The 22,855-nt window shown below is 43.8% G+C and overlaps 2 protein-coding genes across 5 annotated transcripts in view; one reads left to right on the forward strand and one right to left on the reverse strand.

Annotated features, from left to right (window-relative positions):
* The window catches only part of ELOF1 (elongation factor 1), an 89,861-nt gene that overhangs the window by 14,220 nt on the left and 52,786 nt on the right, over nt 1-22,855 (forward strand). The window lies entirely within an intron of this gene.
* LYL1 (LYL1 basic helix-loop-helix family member) lies at nt 311-20,341 on the reverse strand. 4 transcript variants are annotated; one of them, XM_063294460.1, is made up of 6 exons: nt 19,803-20,341; nt 16,933-17,031; nt 8,976-9,044; nt 7,686-8,116; nt 5,734-5,825; nt 311-5,528 (listed from the first exon to the last, which is right to left on the reverse strand). In XM_063294460.1, the coding sequence occupies exons 4-6, from the start codon at nt 8,114-8,116 to the stop codon at nt 5,185-5,187; spliced, it is 867 nt and encodes a 288-aa protein (XP_063150530.1). In that variant the 5' UTR covers nt 8,976-9,044; nt 16,933-17,031; nt 19,803-20,341; the 3' UTR covers nt 311-5,184. The 4 variants fall into 4 exon arrangements, with proteins under 4 accessions (XP_063150530.1, XP_063150531.1, XP_063150532.1 ...); XM_063294461.1 differs by lacking the exon at nt 8,976-9,044 and having other exon boundaries at nt 16,936-17,031; XM_063294462.1 differs by lacking the exons at nt 8,976-9,044; nt 16,933-17,031.

Below are 22,855 nucleotides of genomic sequence, written 5' to 3' on the forward strand. Positions count from 1 at the left end.
TGAAATAGTGTTTAGGACACCAACTTCGGTGCCAATTCTTGCTTATGGAAACACCAGGACCATGGCCTAAAACTTCTAATTGTCTCAGGAGAGAAGATGCTGTGGGCACAAATAGCTTTCCCCTATGGCAGTCATAGATTTTGGAATGGTTCACCTGGAAAATGGGAAATGCCATCCTTCCTTCCAGGCCAGTCTTGCCATCCCTATCTCTAAAAATGTGAAAATAAACAAATGACCATGGGTGCTTAACACACAAATACATTTGGCTGCAGAAGGCAGGATATAAATCTAATAAATAAATAGTGACATATTTACCACTGGCTTCAGTGACAACTGTGATTTGTTTAATAGTCCATAGTTAACACAAAGTGGACCTTAGTGCATCATGTCAACTCAGTCAGTGCCACTTCTTAGTTATCACAGAATGATAATGTTTACTATATAGTGAAAAGGATTGCTCCTGCCACACAAATATCACCCTCATCCCTGAATTACTTTGCTCTGTCCTCCCTTCAAAGTAAGTCAGTGATATGGGTGGTGTTTAGCCTCCTTTTAATAGATCTTAGGTTTTTCAAAACCACCAGTGAACCAGGGTTTGGAGTGCTGGATGAGATGAATTATTGGGCTACCAGTTCTGGAATCTAGGAAGCTTAGCAGATTCATTTTTAAAGAAGGAAGATGCATAGTATAGGTGAATGGTGGGGCAGCTGCTTTTATCACTTGAGTCCCTTATTAAAAGAAGCTAGGTAGCTTCAGATCTTGATAAGCAGCTAGCAATTAGCATAGACAATACTGAATGGGAAGAGCCAATGGTCTGATTCCACGTATGGTAGCATCACAGAGTGACAAGGATGTCTCCATCCCACTCAAAAAGGAGAAAAGCCATGAAGTGAAACATTGCAGCACCCTTCATACCTAAGCAATTTTCTCATAAATGAAAAGCTTTACACACCTGATAAGGAGCAAGTATTCCAGATGGATGGTAACAGAAGGGGTCATAGAGCTGATGCAAGGTGCTTATGAAAGTTGAATTGAATTGCAGGAGGGTAGGCATACATAACAATGCATCCTCCTGGGAGACTCATGAGGAGGAGCTATAAAAGTATTAAATACACCTCTATTTGGATTAATTAACTAGATGAACAATGGAGTCATGTAGATTTGGACCCCCCCAAAAAGAGACAGTATCTTCCTTTGTTGTTTTGGTCAATGACTTGATGGATCACTAAAGACTAATGGCATTTCCATATGTTTGCATGTCTCTTGGATCAGATCAACAATCCTCTACCAGCATCTCTTTGGTGCAAGAAGAACCACTCTGAATGTGCTTTTCAGCTGGAAACAAATTCTGTAGTGCATGGAGTTCAGCTGCTTCCCCACTGGAGGGAATTCTTGCATTGCTACTCCTCTTCTTCATGAGTTTCAGGTGCTGCAAGGGAATGCTAACTTCATAGCTTGGCATTACCCTCCTCACCCACCCCTGCCCAACTGGCCAGGCCAAACAAGCACAGATGAAAGTGACAAGGTTCTATTCTCCTTATTTTCAGCAGAAGATGAGTTTCTACAAAGCATCAGGTGGCCTGGCTTTTTCTATTCTTCCTTGGTGTGTGTGTGTGTGTGCGCGTGTGCATAAAAGGTGAGACTGTTTATCTACTATAGCAGCTTGGAGTGTGGCAGTGATTTTTGGTTGGGTTGTCACATTGCAAGATCAGTGGCAGTGAAAATTATTGCGATCATTGGGAAACTGCTCTGGGGAATTGGGAAGTGAAAATGGCAGCCATGTGGAAGTGCTCTATGGCTTATAAACAGCATGTGAAGATAGATGGTCCAAGGTCAGTCCCCCTAGTGTGTGTATAGTTCAGGCAGCGAAGGGACCAGGTGCCCTAGGATTGGAGGCTCTGTGCTTGAGAGGAGATCTTAGCGACAAACAGCTGCCTGAGTGCCAATTTTTGGCAACTAACAATTAGTGTGGAAGGGGAGACTCAATCCTTTCTTGAGATCCTCTTATGTGCTTCTCGGCATAGCCCAAATTCAAAGATACATCTTCTTAGCAGGGTTTCTGGTTCTTTCTGACTGCCCTTTGCATGGAACTCAGTGCGGTGGTCCTCCATTGCATGAGATAACGTTACACATTTCATCTTTAAAGAGGGAGTGCAGCTTCTGAAGGCAGTGGGATCAAAGCAAGCAACAGAAGAAGTGGGTTCAATCTCCAAATATCCCCCATTTCCTCAAGCCAAACTCACCCACCCCACTTTCCCTCAGAGAATTCTTGAGCTTTGCTTGTATTTGGCCTTCAAGAAAAGGGTGATTTGGAGCAGGGAAATGGCAGGCAGGAAAAACATCTGCTCCTCTAACACTCCCGGCTTGCTTCTCATCTGTAGAGAGGCATGTGTACCACTTCTACTAGTACCCTTTGGGGAACTGGAATTGATAAGTGCTTTGTCTGAGTAAATCAAGAGATGCACCACTCACTTGTATGAAACCATGGCAGAATAGGTGCTCAGGTGAATGCAAGGGCCTGAAAGGCTGGTCTTTCTCTGCTTGTCAGCTTGGTCCCAAGGCTTCTGGAGGCTACAACAAGAATAATTTTCCCCACAGATGAGAAGCAAAGCAAACATGATGGAGAAGCTGAAGAATTCCGTTGCCTGTTGATCCTGAGCAGCCAAACCTTCCATCAGCTGTTTCCCCAACCCTTCTTCCTTCCCCAGCTGATGAGGGGGATGATGTAGAGGCAACCCAGTATGGCATGATAAGTGGATATGAAAAATAATAAATAATAAAATAAAATCAACATCACATGACCGAAGGACAGCTGAAACAAGTGGACAAGAAGAGGAAAGGCATAGCCATTGCTTAGACTACAAGCCCAGAAGATGGAGTCAAAAGGAGAGCCTCTTTAACCACAGCAAATGGAACGGGACCAAAACTGACATGAGGAAACAGGAATACATCACAAATTGCTGTTCAGCTCTGCGTATTTGGAGTAACTTCTAGCATGTAAGTACTGTAGGCTGTAGCCAAAGAAAAGTTACTCAGGAACAAGCTCAAGGAATGTGTACGATGTCATGTAAGCTGCTGGGTCCTTAGTGTTGCAGGATAACACACCAGCTCTTATGGACATACATAAGCCACTTCCCCACTAGAGACTTACAGGGGCTTCATCCAACCATTGCTGTGCTGTTGTTATAGCACTTTAGTGATGATTGGGGAGCACAAGAAGATGCTCTAGATCTGGGAGGAAAGACCTCAGGATGCAGTACTTTTGTAGCTTCCGTGGCTTTTCATTTCCCTTTCTATCCCATCCTTCACACACACACACACGCTACATATATATACAGAGATAGCTCTCATGGATGCCAAGCATGTCATTATTCTTCCTGCCCTTTACTTACCTGTGTATTTCCCCCTCTCATCATTCCCTTCAAGTGAAAACTTCGAGTTCAGAACATAGCATGCCCCCTGCGCAATCTTTTGCAGCATCAACAATCAACACTGAGCGCATTGCTTTGCTTTTTGTTTATGGCATTGACTTCAGTTTTAAAACATCACAAAACTTGGAAGATTTTGGTTCCAAAGAGCTCCTGGTCTGGACAGCACTGATGAGTGTAAGAATCTCATCTTACAAACCCTCCTCCCAACAAAAACAAATATTAGCAGAGAACAATTCCCTTTGAACACAATTCTGGAAATTGAACGGGTGCTGGTGTGTGTGTGTGTGTGTGTGTGCGGGATAGATATGGTCATCTTTCTTCTTTTTCCACCCCAAAGGCCTTTCAGCAAACTTCTTCACCCGATAACGGGCAGCCTAGGCCTGCTTCCCTCCAGAATCATTGCTCTTACATTCGGTTTTGGCACGGGGCCCGGGGTGTGTGGAGAAGGCTGGGATACTGACTCAGCACAAACCGCCCTTCTCTTTCCAGGAAGGGAGAGGAATTCTGAGACTGTGGGTTCCCAGTGACAGCCCAGCCCTGCTTCCCACCCAGCATAACTGGCCCCTTGGGAATGACACAGCAGCTGCTGCAGCACCACCATCCACTCCCTCCTAACTGCTTGCACCTGGAGTAACTCCCCAGCAACACACCTGGACCACAGGGAGCATCACTAAGGCCCAGCTCTCCCATGGAGATGATGCTCCTGATACGAATGACACCACTAGGGTTGGACGGTGGGGGCTCATGCGAGAGAACTGCTAAGGAAAATCTTGTGGCATGCAGAAAGGTCAGCCTGTCAAAAAGAGCTCCAGCCTTGCCCTCCCCCCCTGAATGAGATTGGATGCCCCCATTTCCTCACACAAACCACCGCCTGTAGCCCTAAATGAGCTGTTGAACACCCAAACAGGCAGAGCATGGCAGATGCACAGAACAGTCTGTATGGTTACGCAGCCCTTGCTTTCCAAGCCATTGACAGGAATGCTCAAAATCCTTTAGCAGCTCTTTTCCCATCCAGAAAGAAGTTGCCGAGATAGCCCAGCCAGAGCCCTGTTTTGATGAGAAGGTGGAAAGTAGGCTGGGCCTAGGAGCTCAGCCCCTTAACCTTGCCACCTTTCTTTATATCCTTTTGCTCTTTTGTACAGGTTCAAATATTTACATGGGGCCCAATAAAAATGAGGCTTAGATTTGTGGGCAGGGGCGGTGCTAAAGCTAAAAGTCAGAAGCATTGATCAGCAAACTGAAAATGCAACTCCAGGGCACCCACTCCCAGCCAAGGTGTGGCCCGACGTCAAGATCTTCCTCTCACAGCCAACAAGAGCAAGAGGGCGTCTTTGGCAAACCAGACACCATATAGAGCTAGCCTGCACAAGCAGTTCCCTGCTGCCCTGAAACTACCCATACCGGGGAATTGTACATAAAATCTCATTCCTCATCATTCCCCAGAGTCCCCACTTTTTGAGGCTTCCATTGGGCATGAATGGATGTCTCAGTTAAAGGGACTCCAGCACCCTCTCCCTCTCTTTTGGACTCCTGAGTACAAATGAAGAGTACAAACTCCTGGGTACAAATGAAGTCTTCCCAAGTCAGTATAACCCTACTATGGCAGCCCATTCCATGGGTGATGGACCCAAGGGCCCCCCAGGTCCTCTCAGATATGCAGGCTAAGGAGTTTTAATTGATGCTAGCTTGATCCAGGTGCAGCACTGCAGGTGCATGGAATGGGGTGGTGATGGTGGTCTGTTACTGCTAGACATCACCGTGGTTCTCCTGCCTCCAACACAGTCATTGACTCGACGGTCAACTGTTCCAATTTTATGGATGCTGATGGTGATGGAGTCCTGGGGGTTCCATTGCAGGGGCTGTCTGTCTCAGCAGTCTCCCCTCCAGCCAGTCTGGCCTGGTCACTCAGTAGCTTGACCAGGAAATTGATATATTTCATGGCCAAGCGAAGAATCTCATTCTTACTCAACTTCTTGTCAGGTGGATGGGTGGGAATAAGTTTCCGAAGCTCAGCAAAGGCACCATTCACATTCTGTTGACGCCACCGTTCCCGGCTATTGGTGAAGACCCGGCGTGCCACTTTCTGGGGTTGAAGACCTGGGCAGATACATGGAGAAGTCTGAAAGAGTAAGATGCCTTTGCAAAAGGGGTCACGTTCAACATGAATTGGGAACCCCTTCCACCATATCAACAGCCACTTTATACAGGCTGTTTCCATATCTGTCACATGTGCCACTCCGCTTGTTTTCTCTGCTCTGTCCCAGGAGAGGAACATGGACGATTTTTCCCCATGGCCACTCACCTTCAGTAATGTCTTGCTCATAATGGCTTGGTCTCCGCTTGAGGCGGTTGTTGGGGAAGAGGCCAAAAGTCCCAGAGTTGCCTAGATAGATGCTAGAGAGAGATAAGAACAGCGATCAGGACCCCATCTCAAAGTACGTATGCAGATAAGCTTTTATAACTTTACCTACAAGTATTCCCAACAAAAATAGGCTACAGATATTATTAGCACATTATTTAGTCCTAAAGCTCCACATATAGTTAGGCCTGTATGTACCTGCCCCCTTTTCTCATGTCTCTTTGAAGCAAGTCCAGGATCAGCAATGTTCTATGAAGGGTCTGTTGCCTCCCTCTGCAAGCCCAGCCTTGTAGCATTTGTACTGTGAGAACCAAAAACCCACACCTGGGATTAACCTACCCAATTAATAGCAATTATTTCAGTTATGTTTCTTCACATATTGTGAGTGGCTCAGTCCCATTGTTTGGGATGTATCTTGGTCACCCTGCTGCCATCATATTCCACAAAATGAATATTCGGGGGTATAAGGCAAAGTGTGCCTCCAATTTTAATTCTGAAAAAGAGTGTCACCCCATTATAGTGTAGAAAATATCCCTGATAGCCCATCTGATGCTATGCCTCCACCAGAGGTTGGGGCAAGGCAAAGCTTGTTCAGGAAGGACTCTATAGACTGACCAAGCAGAGAGAGGACAGTGATTCTTTGCCTGTCACTACACCCACTGCCAGTCGGTGGATGAACCATGGGAAGAAAATGGAAACTCAGCATTTTTTTAAAAAAATCACTGGCTCAAACTGAACCTGAGACACATGGACAACTTTGCTCTTCTCCTATTCAGAGTGGTCAGGAACCAACCATTTTCCTGAGGACCACTGGCCGGGACCACTCCATCAAGCCAACCATCCCTATGCAGCTAGCAGCTTTCGGACAGGATGGCTCTGGATGGAGCCATTGCCATGTAGAAATATCCTTAGTGGCCTCCTGTTGCTCACTTTCACTCCAGTTCTCTCTGCATATAATCCATAAAGCTGAACCTTTCTAGACCATTTCTACAAACATATAGTTTTGTTTAGCTTGGCACAATTCACAGGCTCAGCTTCCCTCAAAGTCCTGGCCACAAAACTCAATAAAGCAATCAGAGACCCATCTTCCCTCTTGTGCCCTAAATTGCTAGGTTAACTCATCCATTAGTAGTAAAGAGAGTCCATGGTTTGGCAAGCCCCAAACTATAAGCAAGCAAAGACTTAAAGAGGCAGAGGACTGCCAGGATCATGTCATTAGGGGTGGAAGATCTCTTTCCCTCTCAGGGTCTCTTGCAAATGAAAATGACAAATCAGACTAAAGGGACAAAATTAAGAAATGCTGGGCACTACTTACTGCTTGGTGAGATCAACACTTCGACTGTTAGCACTATTCTTGATCCTCAGCCCAATAAGCTCCATGCCTAAGCTACTGTCCTCACCTTCTCACTTGCAAGAGGTCCTCTCTGGTTTCCACCCTGCAGGAGCTTCTGTTACTTATCACCAGACTACCTCATTAGCCAGTGAGGATTCCTTCTTGACTCCCAAATTCAATTGCCCTGAGACTTTAAAGGCTTGGCAACCTAAAGTATGGCTCAGGAGAGCACTTGTCCATAACATTGTACCTTCCAGATGTGTTTGGACTTTGATCCCCAGAATTCCTAGCCAGTGTGGAACATAAATGCTTGCTAGGTATTCTGGGAATTGAACATATTCCATGTTGGGAGACCTTGTTGCAGAGAAGCTCTGGCTGCTGACATGGACCTGCAATACTTCTCTTTTTGTCAGTTTCCAAAAGTGGGGTAATGGTCTTATAACACAGCCTGGATGAACTCACTGCCACTGTTTCCAGGGTTGGTGCTTACAAATATAGCCAGGATTTCTTCCTTTCCTTGCCCCCACCCCCCCAAATCTGATTCTTTTCCCTCTGGACTTACTTGTTGAGAAAGGGATGAGGCTGATATTGTGGGGCTAAAAGTGGACTCCTTACTCCAGCCAGAGGCAAGGATGGTGGAGGGGGTCCAGGTGGCAGACTTGAGAACTGTAAGAAGTTGGGAATGGGGTGTAGGGCAGTGAGTTGGGTTGTGGGGACCTCAACAGGAGTGGGGGGCTTGCTGTAGCCCAAGCTGATGACAGGGACATTGGGGGGCAGTGCTGTTTGAGGAACCTCAGCGGGAGGGCTCCCCTTCGTTGGAGGTGAGGAAGAGGTGGGGCTGGTGGGAGGTTGGGTGGCCTCTACATCATCCCCCCCACCAGCTGGGGAAGGGAGAGGGGTTGGGGAAACAGCTGATGGAAGGTTTGGCTGTTCAGGATCAACAGGCGACTGGGAATTCTTCAGCTTCTCCATCATGTTTGCTTTGCTTCTCATCTGGGGAGAGACCAGAAGGAGAGTGAGACTGGCACCCCATACCTGCTCTGCTCAACCTGGCATTCCAGAAGTCAAAAAAGACAAAGTATCACTGAAATATGGTGACCTCTATGTTAATATGCTAAAAAGAAAAAGGTAAGGACACACTGGATGAAACCCAATGCTTACCTTGTCCAGATTCTCTTTCTCACAATGGCCAATTATGAGTAAATACTTGTGGGAAGTCAAGGGCATCAGAGGATTGTCGACATTTTTTCCCAGCAAATAGGACAGAGAGGCATGCTCTTGGACTTCAAGGGAATTGTCTAGTCCCTTTTTAAAGCCCAGCTGATAGCTATCTCTACATCTTGTGGCTGCAAATTCCATCATTTAACTGTGTGTTGAGCAACCAAATAATGCCTCTTGTCTGTCCCCAATACTCCATTACTCAGCTTTATTGGATAACCTTGAGTTCTATGAGTGTTATGAGAGAAGGAGAAGCTTGTCCCACCCCCACCCCCATGTACTCACAAACACTTTTTCTGCATCATGTGTGATTACCCACTTAGCTATCATGCCTTGCCCAGGCCAACTGTTTGCAACCGATTTGACCTAGCTTTGAGAGTTAGTGATCCAGGATAGAATGCTAATGTGAGAGAATATTATGTGCCTTGTTTCAAAATACATATAATTAATTATACCTTGGGCGAACTTCAGTTATGGCATTAAATTTTCCAGGATATAGCAACTACCCCTGAATTCAAGGTGATATAATGCTTAATTTCCAAGTATGCATGCATGGCTTAGGAGGCTGAAGGCGATTTCTTGAGGTACCTAAATAGTTTTCTGAATTATGACAGAATGGGCTTTGCTCACTTACCTTCTTAAAGTTCGCAAGGTGTGACTCAAGAGAGCAAATTCCATGTAAGGTAGCAGAATCCTCATGGAATACCAGATATGAACAACAAGTATATGGTGAGCCTTGACAGGAAGATAACATTATGCAAGTCCCAAGGATGTTCAGTAGTAAAAACTACATACAGCACCCTCTCATCCTCTGAAGCAAAGGAGAAGAGGACCTTTAGAAATTCCAGCAGCTGTCAGCTATCATGAACTTGAGCCTAAATCAATCTATGCAGTGGATTAACTTCTACATGTTGCTGTGTGTGCTTTAGTAGATCTTGTTCAGAGCAATGCATTGGACGTGATGGCCTCTAACATCCCTTCCGATTATATGATCTCCTTCCAAGTGCTATACTTCTTTATGGTCTTAAGTAAAGGGATTTCTGCTAGTGCAACAATTCATATCAGGCAACTCTAAAGCTATGCATTGGGGTGGTGTGTAGGGACAAAAATGGATACAACCAAATAATTTACTTCAGGCCTGACCTAGGAGAGAAAATGTTTCTTGAGTTTCCTGTCCCATTCAAATGTTAATTAATATGGCAAATCAATTACTGTTGCTGTCAGTGATTGTCACTATTTTTATTTTACATACATTTAGGCTTTCACTGAATTTTCTCAAATTTCATGAATGCTAGATCCCCTCTTGGACTTTGAAGAAGCAAGATAGGAAGAGCATTGATGCTTTTGAACTTTGGTGCTGGAAAAGACTCCTGAGGATACCATGGACAGCCAAGAAACAACAAATGGATCATCGAACAAATCAACCCAGAGTTCTCACTCAAAGCACAAATGGCCAGGCTCAAATTATCCTTCTTTGGACACATTATGCAAAGACCCAGCTCTCTGGAGAAGGCTCTAATGCTGGGAAAGGTGGAAGGAAGGAGAAGAAAGGGATGACCAGCAGCATAGTGGGTGGACTCAGTTACAGTAGCGATGAGTGCACTGCTGGAAGACCTGAAAGACCAGGTTAGGGATAGATCGTCATAGGGTATCTATGTGGTCACTGAGAGTCAACAATGACTTGATGCCATGTAATCAATTGATCAGTCAATCAATCAGTCAGATCCACTCTGAGCCTTTTTCCCTTATCTACCTGAACATGTATACCTGCCTATTCATCACAACGTTTTACATGCCAAAGTAGATTCTAACCCGCGAAAGTTTATGCCAACGTAAACATGTGAGTGTGGCAACACTGTGATCTGGGCTCTGACAAGGCTGGGATTCAGTTCAGCCTGGCTGTGATTTTCAGTCATGTGAAGAATGGCTTTTACTGCAGGTGGTTATGAAAGCCTGATCTGTGGTAACTTCCCTGCCTGCAAGGAGAAGAGATGGTGAGGCAGATAGCAGCAGCCCGTCTCAGCAGCAGAACGCAGCGGTCGCGGTTGCACCCACAGGCAGAGAGAATCAGCCACACTCATGTGTGGGTTTCTTCAAATTTCTGCTCTGCATTTGTGGGAGGGGAGAAGGCTTTTCATGAGCCTCCCCAAGGCCAATCAAGAGCCTGGCAAGGCCTGCTTTCTTGAGGGGGCCCTTTCTCCTTCCACCCTCAGTAAGTTTGTTGAAAGTATCCCCAGCCCAAGCTTGTTCCCAGGCAAGGGCATCACTGCTTGCTATCCCAGAATTCCCTGCCAGTGTGGGATTACAACCTGGGGGGCACCAGTCTGAGGCAGATCACCTTCAGAACTGGAGCTTGGGAAGGATGCAGGAATCCTGCTCAGAGATCCTCTACTTCCCATCATAAACCTAATGTTTTCAGGGTTCCCCAGAACAGTGACTGTGTTGTCATGTATTGTAAGTGACATCTGCAACAAATAGACAATGCACATGCCGCAGTTTGCAGCAACACAGCATCTTGTTGCGATTTTTCTGTCTCTGTTTGTCTTCCTGCCCCTCCCCCAACTTTTAGGACTTTTGTCCCCTATTTTTTGTATTGCTGCACCTGCAAAACGTGAGTCTGTCCAAGCATGCTAATATTTTCCACTTCAGTGTATCAGTGATGTTTTGGTTACATACTGTAAATATGGCCCCTTGGAAGAACTAAAATTGATATTAATATATTTGTAATGGGATTGTTGATATTCATGTAAGCAATATTTTGAGATTTCTTTGGCTTCCCATTATATCTCTCGATAACCTCATCTATAAAGGAGTATCTGCAGGCACTGTTTTTCTTTTTAAAACATTGATTCACTGCTTGCATTTACTGGCCCCAATCTAGCCTAGGATTGGCTGAAAGCACTTTTCACCAGTGAAATTAGACCTTCTCATTTGAAAAGCATATCAGAAGGAGGTGCTGCAGAATGACCGACAGGGTTGGTGGACTTGCTCATTCACAAAATAGCTGGTGTGTGTGTGTACATGTGTGTACATGTGTGTACATGTGTGTACATGTGTATGAGAGAGGGAAGGAAGATGAACACCAAAATACTAGAAGACAAAACTGTAAGATCACTTTTTGCCACCTACTCCTTGACCTTCTAGGCCTAGACCTTGCCTTTCATCTCATCCCAGTTTAACTTTCTTCTTTTTAGGGCAGGAGGGCATTCTTCCAAGGAAAGCTCTAGACTGCAATCGCCCTCCTTTTCTATCTAGTTTTCTAAGGCCACCACCACCAAAATCAAAGTCCCAAAGCCTTCTGATTCTGGTTTAAAACACAGATTGATTCAGAAGGTAAAGATTGCAAGTCTGTAGGTTCACACAGAACTGGGAGCCAATCATTGGGAGCCTTTCTGACCAGTAACTAAGCAAAGAGAGCCTGTCAGTTAGCGCTTACTTGTTGGCTATCTGCTCAGATCTCTCCCTAACAGACATTGCTTCCTCTCCTTAAAAAATAAACTAAATTTGTACCATTCCCATCAGTTTTTGTGCTTGGGTCCCATCCCCAGTGATGCCATCCTGCAGCTACTGTGAGCTGGGGGGCAAGATGAGTCAATCCTCTGCATGGGAGTCAAAACATACTTTGCCAGCAAGTGATGCCTGAAGTGGCAAACACTCCTTTAAACTGGATGTTTTCTGTCTAAAGATGCAAAAGGGATAATAACAAGATGTCTCACAGTTGCAAGCCCCTGATCACAATGTCATTTGATCACCAATGGTCTCATGTCATGCCCGCTCTCATAAAGCTTGTCAGGGCCAAAGATAACCCTGGAAATAATCACATATCTGGTGCTGGGGATATGGCAGCTTCCTATATTTAAAAGAACAACATTTTTTTTAATGAAAAATGTCAGGTGCAGTGGGAAACCTTGAAGCACCAAGAGAATTGCACAGGCATATTAATGCTTACAGACACCACATGGGAGACCCTGATCCTAGCCTGTGCCCTTCTGCCCAGAGCCACTCCAGGATGCCAATAGGTCAGACAGCTTCCCTTTTATGCAATCACTAACTGCTCAGTGGAGCAATTGCAACTGAATGTTGAGGCAAAGCAGGAATTTGAAGCTGGATCCCCACAGCCTTCTCTTCCATGCTTTGTTGGTAATGGCAATCAGAAGTTACAGGCCCAAACATATCCTTGTTCTGTGTTTTATTTCAGGGAGACCTAATTTCAACAAGAAGTTATTCCTACATATTTGACCGACCCACCTTGGCATCGTTTCCTTGCCCTATCCACATACTTCAACATAATATACGTTAAGTTCTCTCCCTACAATGTGAATTTTTAAAAAACCGCTGAATTCTGGAATTCCTGAAGCACTGGGTGGTGCAGCACTTCAGGTTCAAAAGTGAGAGGCGTATTCTGAGCATATGGGGGGAGGGCATTCCCAGACCACCTGCCTGTGTCTTTTCCCTGGATCGTGTGGCTGTTCTCCAGGAAGGGACCTGTTTCATTCAAGGAGCTGCCCACAGATGCTGCCTGGGTTCCTTTTCATATCCACACAGCCTTACTAAGTAGCAGTGAGTTAAAAGAATGCATACCAGCAATCTTGCAATTATAAAAGTGCAAATCCTGCTAAAATGCTGTTCAGTTGGAAGGTGAGTATTTACCTCTTTCTTCCTCTTCTACTCCGTACATGCCCACAAAAAGTGCTCTGGGTGGTTAAGAGGCCCCCCAGAGCAGAAAGTGAAAAAGCATAAGAAGCTAGGAGTGGGAGGGGAAATTGGTGCTTCAGTGTGCTAGAGGAAACAGTATCTTCTCATACCGAACCGGATTGCACCTCAGAACTTTTTCCCCCCACAGATTAATTCCACAAGTGACAAACAATTTACTGCAAACTGTGCAAAACAACATCCTTTAAAACATATGTGTATAGTGTTACTACAAGTAGATTGCTTGTTCTGCACTGGCAAAGAAAAATATTCCTTCAGCCATGAACATGAAATGTGAGTAGAAGGAAAGGGGTGTTATATAGAGCAAGTGTCAAAACTGCAGTCATATCATTCTGAATTCCTGTTTTGCTTACTTGCTGGTATGTGTGTAGGTGTGTGTGTTGTGCAGAGATATTGGATGGAATGGACAATTGGACAATTGCATGGACAGATGGACAAAGAGGTAGGTAGTGAATAGCTGATGAGTGCTAAAACCAACTCCACAGTTTTGAAGAGGGAATTAAGAAGGTCAGTGAGTATCATGGCTCAGGAGGGTTAAGGATTCAGGTTTTTCTGCTTAAGCAGAAGCTCTCTATACAAAGGGGAAGAAAAACAGCCAAGATAGAATACAGTTTGATGATGAAAAGATGACCATGTCATCTAGGCACTTCATGAAACTCTCCTGCCTTAACAACAAACATTGTTGGAACAGCTCTAGCAGATTGACACCCCAAAATGGCTGACAGCAGCCCTGTTGCCTCACCCAGATAAGTCCACATGCTTTGCTACACTGATTAAGGCCATGATTTTCATCTATTCATTTGTCCCATGGTTAAGTCTTGGCACTGGAAACAATGCAGAGGCTGAACCTTGACGTAAATTAAGCCTCAAGGAGGGAGCATATTCTTGTATCCAGGGTAAGGACTTCAAGGATTTTCTATTCTATGAAGCCCTTGAGAAAGGGAAAAGAAATCTAATCTACTTGCTGATTAGGCTGATCCTATATCCTATTTCACTAAGGGCAGTCCCATTTTTGAAGCTCCATCCAATCCAACTTTGATTTAAAAATAGCCATTGGGAGAGAGAGAGTAGAGACCTTGACACTGCCCCTTTCCTATAACAGTCTCTCTGCCCTCACTGTGATGAAACATTTGCCCCAAAACCTACAATTAGCACATGCCATTTTTATGCAAATGTAAGCCTTTCCAGATGAATGCTTTAAAAGTAGGTGACTATCTGAGTTGTGCTGTAATTATTTTATTTTATTTCTGTGGCACATGTTGGTCATCTGGTTGAATAAAAATGCAGGGTATAAATTAAACCTCCACAAAGAGCTTTTTCACCCCTCCCACAACATTGCACCCTTCACTGCCGCAGTAGTGTTGTCCTTGACAGCCAAGATTTTTTCTCTCTTGGCTGCCCAAATTCTCAAATCCTGCATCTTCCACTTTCCAGTTTGGGATGCCTCAGCTCTGCAGGAGTTGCAGGCCTGCAGCTTCCCTCCGGGCAGGACCTCCTGGTTCCAAGTGCCATGGCTCTTTCTTTGACGTTTTCTCCTCAGATGATGAGACATGAAACTAATGCAGTGAGGCATATAGTGACAGAAATCATTAGGGGCTAATTTTTGTATTCCTTTATTGGTCCTCTGGAGCAAACACAGGTCACTTGGGGTCATTGTCCCAACAGCTACGTGGGGTACAATTACCATCCATTGCAAGAATGGCTATGAGGCTTCGGGGAATATTTGGGGGGAGACAACGTGGCTCTGTGGAAGTGCCCTAACCAGCCAGCCAGCCAGCCACTAGACCTGGGACTGATTGTTCTCCCATTTACCCTCAGCCCCAAGTGCGAACCTCAAGCTCAGAGTGCATATGATGATAGGACATCTACTTGTTTAAAATGACATCTGTCCCACTAGCATATTCGCCTGGTGTGGCGTCTGATGGCTCTGTGGATGAGTGCAGCTGAGCTATCTACATTCACATAACCCCGTTCACTGGCTATGTTTCTTGTTACTAAGTTCTCTTCCAGCATCAAACTCCTATGGGAGAGAATGAGAAGTGTCAAACTGCACCAAAGTAAAAATTGTGTTTGACAAATTTGGCAGGTTTGACAAGTTCAACACCTCTCATCAAGGTACTCCTTTTGCACTTAATTTGCTGCCAGTCCCTGTAACAGCTGTGACAAGGCAAGGTCACAATCAAAATAATGCTTCTTCTTCAGCACTCACTTGTCTTAGAAGAAGGCCAAGAAAAAGTGAATTCATCATATAACCACCAAAGAAACAATAAGCTGAGTACAACTGACATTTCAGTCCAGAAAGTTCAGCTAGTTCAGAGCGTGCTCCTAAATTTGTTCTCCAAGAGACAAGAGATAACTGGTCAAAGCCAGTTGACAGATGCTTTATTCCTACCTAGATTCTTTTATTAATGAAGAGAGAAAGTGGAAAGCAGGACTTAAGAGATCCATCACTAGATAAATATGTCAAATATAGCATTCTGCCAGCCACGTATCTCACATGCTTGACAGGCAAGGACCACGACTCTCTGCTTCTTGTTTTCTAGTCAGATATAGGCTGCCCATGGTGGTCACAAAGTTTCCAATTTTAGTGTTTCGAAGGGGCCTGAAGACTGGGCTCTTTACCCAGGTCTTTGGTGGGCATGACTGAAGCCTCCTTTTAGCTTAGGTTGCTTTCTTTTGTTTCCACCCGGTTTGTTACTCTGCCATCTCTACTCTTGTTTCTTTTTCTTTCTTTTTTTATTGTCATGTTTTCATGTTTTAAATCATTTGTAAACTGCCCAGAGTCCCTGGGAGTCAGGTGGCACATAAATTCAATTAATAATAATAGTAGCAAATCTATTAAGGTGGCAAATGCCTTTTGATAGGTACCTAAGAGGCCTACCCCTAGAAAATCTCTATAGTATGAGAAAAGAAAATGTTCCAACTGGTTCTGACCAGTAAGTTACCTTGCCCTTTCCTCATCCAAGACAAAGACAGTCCTCTTTGAGTATATTGTTGCTTTAATTTTCACTCACTCCCCTTTGTGGCCACACGTAACTGAAAAGGGGCAACCAGAGAATTTGGGGCAGGTCTCCAAAGTTTTGTAGTGGTAGCCGTGGTGATGATGTTGGGGGGGGGATAGAATGTGGCAACTTCCCAGCCTTATCTGGGACAGTCTGGAGGCTTAAAAATGACCAATACACAACTAATCCAGTCATCCTGGATCATACAGTGCCAGCTGAGCAGGGAGGAGATAATGGGTCAGCAGTGTTATATGACTATGTCCCATGATGAGTGTGCCTAACAATATAGTGAATGGGGGGACTTGCCATGGGTTCATGTTCGCACCTGCCTTGGCCATAAGCTCATCCTAACCTCATCCTTCCCAACCCTTCCAGAACTACAAATCCCATCATGCATCATGCTGGCTTGTGATGATGGGAGATATAGTCCAGTACATCTGGATGGTAACAGATTAGGTAAGACTGTTCTAACCTTTCAGTGATGAAAAATGCCTAGTACAGTTCTGGAGGTTTTAGTGCATGTTCAGAGAATGCTTACATTTTTCCCCAATGAATTTTTATTTTAAAGTATTTCCCTCCACTTCCTTTTTAGCAGCTTCTTAGTCTTTAGTCAAAACTCTATCAGCCCGAGTGCATATTAAAACACGTACATGGATAACAGAATTTCACTGTCAACTGTACTTTTGTATTAATGTTAATGTTGCCAATTTCTGGGCAAGATCTGTTTAACTTTTATGTATTTTAACTTTTATATTTTAAATTCTATCTTTTACAGTATGCCTTACTTTAATTGTGATGCTTCTGACACGAATAAATAAACTGTACTTTTTGAATAGATTGTGAAGCAACAAATAGAGGGACAAATTCTTCATCAGCTACTCAGTACAAAAGCGATGGGGGTTAGAGGGCCTCTCCCTTCCCACTCCTCTGATTCATGGCTGCGATAGATGGGATGACATTTTGCAAAGCAGGTAACTGAAAAGAAGGAGATAAAATAACAACAAAGCACATGCCAAGCCACTGTCTCAGCCCTTTGTTCCAGTATCAGGCAATAAAAATATTTGAAAAATTGAGGAAATAGTTTTGCAAATGTCATCAGGAGGGCTTGGCTTCCCAACCAGCAGAATCCAAGGCTCTTTCAAAGCTATTCTTACTCTGAGTTAAAAGGGAAGAAGAGCTCCCTTTACATGTGTATATTTGGGTAGGCGTATAATTTTAAAGCAGAAAGTGCTTTTTGAAAAGCCAGTTCTGCAACTGAAATACATGAGTTATCATATACTCTGAAGCTGAACATCAGCCTTGCTGGAAATTAACAAGTTCTGGGGCTGCAGCTCTTCATTAGGACAGCTTCATTACGCAAAGTGGAAAATGGTAATACATTATGAGTGCTAAATAACTATGGGAATTTCACTACAGTCAATCCACAACTAATTTGAGGTAAGTCTTTACTAAATTTGTTCTCTAACTTTCAGTGGAACTGACTAAAATCAAAATACTTCCAATTAAGTGGATTATGAGTCTTTTTTGCTAATGCTAGCACAACCGCTTATTTTTTTGTTTTTTTAAAAGCACTGATTAAACTATGCACAATACTGACCTACTCCAAGCTTTACCTGGCATATCAAGAGGCTCACTCCAAAAATGGAGGAAGGTGGAGCCCTTTTGGGGGGCGGGGTGTAGGAATTTCAAGGGGTAAAATAGAAACCTTAAGATTTTATAATGTGTCAGGCACCCATTTTGCCCCTTAAGACATCCCCAAAATGTGAAAAGGGGCACAAATTGTTGGCCCTACCTTTTCTCTGTGGGTTTCTAGGTCTACAAAAGGGATGTTGATAAGCTCCTGAGCTACAATTTGCACCCTTTGTTTACAACATAAAAATACAGCTTGGCCACAATCCATTTGAAATTCAAGTGTGTAAAGCAGAGATAAGTAAGTCTGTGATGCTCTGTGGTCCTGAGGCTTGCTGATGAGAGAGAGAGAAAGAGATGATAGATAGATAGATAGATAGATAGATAGATAGATAGATAGATAGATAGATAGACAGACAGACAGACAGACAGACAGATAGATAGATGATAGATAGATAATGATAGAGAGACAGATGATAGATGATAGAGAAATAGATTAGAGAGATAGATGATAGACATAGACATAGATGTTAAGAGAGCTGGGAAAGGCATGTATGCATATAAGTGTGTGTGGAATAGTTGCATACAAAATAACACATTCTTTGTGTTTGTGTGTACACAGAAAATGGTTGTTATTATGTATATAATGATACTTTATTACATAAGACTCAACAATGTTTGTGTGACATAACGGCATTACAATTTCTCCCAGAAGAAAGGCCCAGTGTATGCATTTCTCACGTGTGTTGATTCTCACTTGGGACAATTTCACACACACTTAATCTTCCATGTTCATGGAAGGAACATATAGAAGGATCGTCAGGCTTCCAGCACATGTGCTCATACCAAAGGAGATATGTGTGTGCAATGTCACATGTCACATATACAGGCATCTTTTATTCTTTTTCCTACACGGAAGTGTTTGTCATAGAGGAAGTATGCAATGGTTGTAAAGGCCCTTCCTTAAAACAAGCGGGAAAAAAATAACTTTCCCTATTTAATATTTCCAATTTCCCAAAATATTGAGGTCAGCTTTATACTCTAGGGTATATATACCAACTGTATCTTTAAAAGTAGATTATATTCTGTAACCAGTGTATCATTCTGCAATTATATCAAACACGCTTCTTACATAAATGATCATATGGGTCCTCATCTTATAGAATATAATGACAGAAGTCCAGTGTAGACTAGTGTGGAGAAAGTCAGAATTACGGATAAAAGAACACTGAGTGTCATTCTGATAGGATTCTTGAAAAAGCTGTGGCTTTGAATTTAATCTTACGAAATACATTGAACCAAGTAAATCACTCAATTTTACTACAAACTGCACCCTGGAAGGAAACCATGAGGCTGATATGACATGATAAGGGATGTAATTGTCAGACCAATTAGATATATCACTGTAAGTTAAATGATAAAAAGGATGCGTTCTAAGAAAAACTAAAAGAATTCAGGAGAGTTTGAAATTCAAATGAAAAGTGTAATTGGAAGTTGTAAACCTCTTGATGTATGGAAATTATGAAGACTCGTGTAAGAGCTATAATTGCCAGCAGGATGTTATTCTAATTTTTAAAATATTTAGATTTTAATGCAAAATCTATTTGGCTTGTGATTATAGAGAAGGAGTGTGAAATTTTCATTCTGTAGTTGTATGTTCTAAAGCGTACAGAGGCTACTGCTTTTCTTAAACTGGGCGTTTAAGGAAACCGAGAGAGAGTGAGAAAAAGGCAAATCAAAAGAAGTAAAAAGTTTTAAGAAAACATATTATTTCAGTAGATGCCCTAAGCCTCCTTTTTGTAGATTGCTTGATACAATAAGGAAATAGTTATAAAAACACAGACACCATTTACTACTAAAAGAAAAAAAGACATAGCATTGCACAGAAGGAAAACATGCAAAGCCTTATGTACAGTACTGGCAAAAAAGGAGATTTAGCCTTCGGTCAACAATAATTGCAAGAAAGGGAAACAGCTCCAACTGCCCAGCCTATGTGGAATCCACGAATGGGAAGACATTGGACCAGAATCTTCCCTGAAATCAGATGCCTGCTGAAAAGCTCTTCCTTGCCCAAAAACATGCTTTCTCCACCAGCCCTTCAATGTCCCATTCCTCACCTGTCCGACTGCACCTGACCAAAGCCATCTTTCAGTTTCCAGAGGTCAAAGACGGACATCTCTGAGTCCCCGATGCTGATGAGCAGGCAGATGAAAATATTCCGGGTGACTGCTGGGGATCTTCAAAGGGAAAGGAAGGGTCACCTGACTGCTGGTTGCAAGGAGGCCTGGATGGCAAGGTGGAGGGACATGTAGAGAGGGTGCCACCAGAGTCCACCTGAAGATGAAACACGAGGTGCTGAGGTCCAATTCTAGGGTCTGGAAAGGATGTAACCCGCTGGCATTATCCAGGAATTTACCCTCAACGTCAGCCACATGGCTGCTGCTGGCTGCCATGCTTGGGGGCCATGATTCGCGGCTGCTTCCTCTCTTCTCCACTGCTTCCCTCAGCCAGAGCTTGCGAATAATTATTATTGTTACTCGCGGTAGTGTTGGGGACGTCAAATCAATTAGGCTCCAGCTTTTCCTGCCAACTTGTTCCCTCTGAATCCCCCCTGTGGCCACTTCTCCTTTTTGACAGGCTGTCTTTGGCCACTGGAAAGAGCTGCTTTGAAGACGGAGCCTGGGCCAAGCCCCCTCCCCCTTCCCGCCCCCTCCTGCTCCCCTCCCCTCCCCTGCATGAGAGAGATTTCCTGCCCTCTTTGGACGGGGGATGTCCTGCAGCTTGTAGATAAGCCGCACAGGAGCTGCCTGCACAGGACTGATAAGGAAACTCCCGAGTCCGACCCAGTCTGAGCCAGAGGACTTGCAAGGCAAACAAGAGGAAGCCCAGCGTCTACACGCTAGAATAACATAGGCCAGTGAGCACTGAAAGCTCCACAGCACACACAGGAGGGAGGTGGCTGAGCAATCCTTGGAGCGCTTTCATTGGCGACCAGAAGCAGGCCTTGGATGTGAGGGTAGCCAAGAAGCAGAATAGAAACCGGGTTCTGTCCCTCCAGCCTGCTGGCTTAGGGTTCCTTCCAGATACTGTGCCTATCTGTCTCCAGCTGGGCATCCCACTGACTTGGTTGAAAGCCAACACTTCCTTCAGCCTTAGTTAATGTGGATATCAGCCCGTGAGCCATTGGCAGCAAGATCAATGGCCAATTAAAGACCTTAGCACTTCCTGTAAAGAAAGTATGTTTACATGGACCAACACAAACTTATTAGCCTGGTAGGGACTCATCTAATCTGAGGCCATTTTGATGTCATTCTTTTAGCCGTGTCATTTATAGCGTGTCTAAAGGAAACTGGCAGAACTGCACATCTTAGGAAAGTTAATACCTTTGTAGAAAGCTTTCCCGTTTGGACTGGATTCCTTGTGAGTGACACAAGGCAAGACAGACTATAATATAATGCAGCTGATCAAGAGTCCTGTTCACATGGAAGATGATCGTTGTGTGACTGTCATGGAGTGGTGGGGTGAAGCTTCTTTCTGCCCAGCCACAATTACATGGAAGGGTTATTTGTATGACTTTATACTACTAGGGACAGTGAATGTGGTACAGTCAATCTAGGTGGTCAGTCACCTAAAAATTATTCCCATCTGCATGCAGATTAAGGAAGTTGCATCTACTATAGACTCCCACCCAGATGGTGTTTAGGAAATCATTGAAAACCTGGTTGTTCTCCCAGGCCCTGGGGACAGGGTGATTGTAGGACACCCCACCCCCCATTTTGTTTTTCTGTCTTGTTTTGTTTCAGTGTGATTCTGGTATGTTTATGGGGTTTTTTTTTTTGCTCTTCTGGTTGGCTGTGTTATTTATATGGTTGGGGTCTTTAATTATAAGCTACCCAGAGTTGCTTACGATATGGGTGCCCTTGAAATTTGATAAATAAATAAATATTTTTCCCCTGTCTGCACTGGAACATGTAGTATCCCTGAGCAGAACTGTCCTGAGAACAATCCCTGAAAAGATATTATCAAAAACTAAGCAAATCAATAAAAACTAAAGTCCATGAGCAAGGTTGTAGGTGATAGTTGGCCCCAAGTTTTAAACAGAAAATCCACAAAAGGGAGAGCAGCCATCACACACACATGGACTCACCTGTTGCCTTAATAGCTGAGACTAGTTTCAGAAGCCACAATTTATTTATCTATTGATTCATTTGTCATATTTTTATTACCGCCCATCTCCCCCACTTGGGGGACCCTGGGCAGTCCACGATGAAACGCACACGATTTTCATTGCACAATCTTCTTTCAACAACCTATCATTACAGGCTATCCTGTCAGGTTTCCATGGACTGATACTGGCACCACAAACTATTTGGAGAAACTTTTCCTGGAACTCCTGAATGCTAACAATGTCAAGATGGCTGTACGTGTTCGTTTGTTTGTGTGTCTGTGTGTGTGGAGAGGGTGTGCCCTTTAGCAACGAGTGCATGCTCCAAGTACCTACAGGCAACTTGGTATTAGGTCTTTTCATTATTGTCAGCAGTAGTAGGGTTTCTCCTCTGAAAAGTTCACTTTCTGGATATTGTATCTTCAGTGTGTCCATAAAATGGACTTTTATCTGTGTATTCTGTTCAACTACCCATTGCAGGCGGAGAAGCATTCAGTAGCTGTCCATACTGCTGCATAATTTCCTCCAGTGTTCTCTCAGTTCTAAGCAAAACAATATGCCACCATATATGCAACCATGCCTGGTCAATGTGCAGTTACAGCTATGAATTTTCTTCCTATTTAAAAATAAAGGATAAGTTACTTCTCCCCACCACCACCACCACCACCACTCTCATTTTTTTCTTTTTAACAGAGCTAGTTTCAGCCAACACATGAGAAAACACGTTCTTGTTTAAGGATTCAAATGATGAAATGGAAAATCATAATCACATGTGCTGAGCTGCTGGATTTCAAATATGAAAATATTTTCAACTAAATTTAGGGATGTGCAAAGGTAGAGGTGAGGACTATAGCTTTAGCCCAGAAGAACTAGTGGTTATTTAGCAATTATGGTGATGGTCTGAGGTAACCCTTCCTGCTGTCACGGAACCATCTTCTCCTGACTTTGTGAAAATAGCTTGATGGAGCGTTATTCTAATTAAGAGGCACCTGGGGGATCAGTATA

The sequence above is a fragment of the Candoia aspera genome, chromosome 2, assembly GCF_035149785.1.
Source record: "Candoia aspera isolate rCanAsp1 chromosome 2, rCanAsp1.hap2, whole genome shotgun sequence".
NCBI classification, from domain to species: domain Eukaryota; kingdom Metazoa; phylum Chordata; class Lepidosauria; order Squamata; family Boidae; genus Candoia; species Candoia aspera.

What these genes read in the sequence shown, in the direction of transcription:
- LYL1 (XM_063294459.1), bottom strand. Translation starts at nt 9,095, where the DNA reads ATGTTATCTTCCTGTCAAGGCTCACCATATACTTGTTGTTCATATCTG. An exon ending in ACCTTGCGAACTTTAAGAAG is followed by an intron (nt 8,117 to 8,975) that starts GTAAGTGAGCAA and finishes GTCTCTCCCCAG; the next exon opens with ATGAGAAGCAAAGCAAACAT. An exon ending in CCTCATCCCTTTCTCAACAA is followed by an intron (nt 5,826 to 7,685) that starts GTAAGTCCAGAG and finishes ATCTCTCTCTAG; the next exon opens with CATCTATCTAGGCAACTCTG.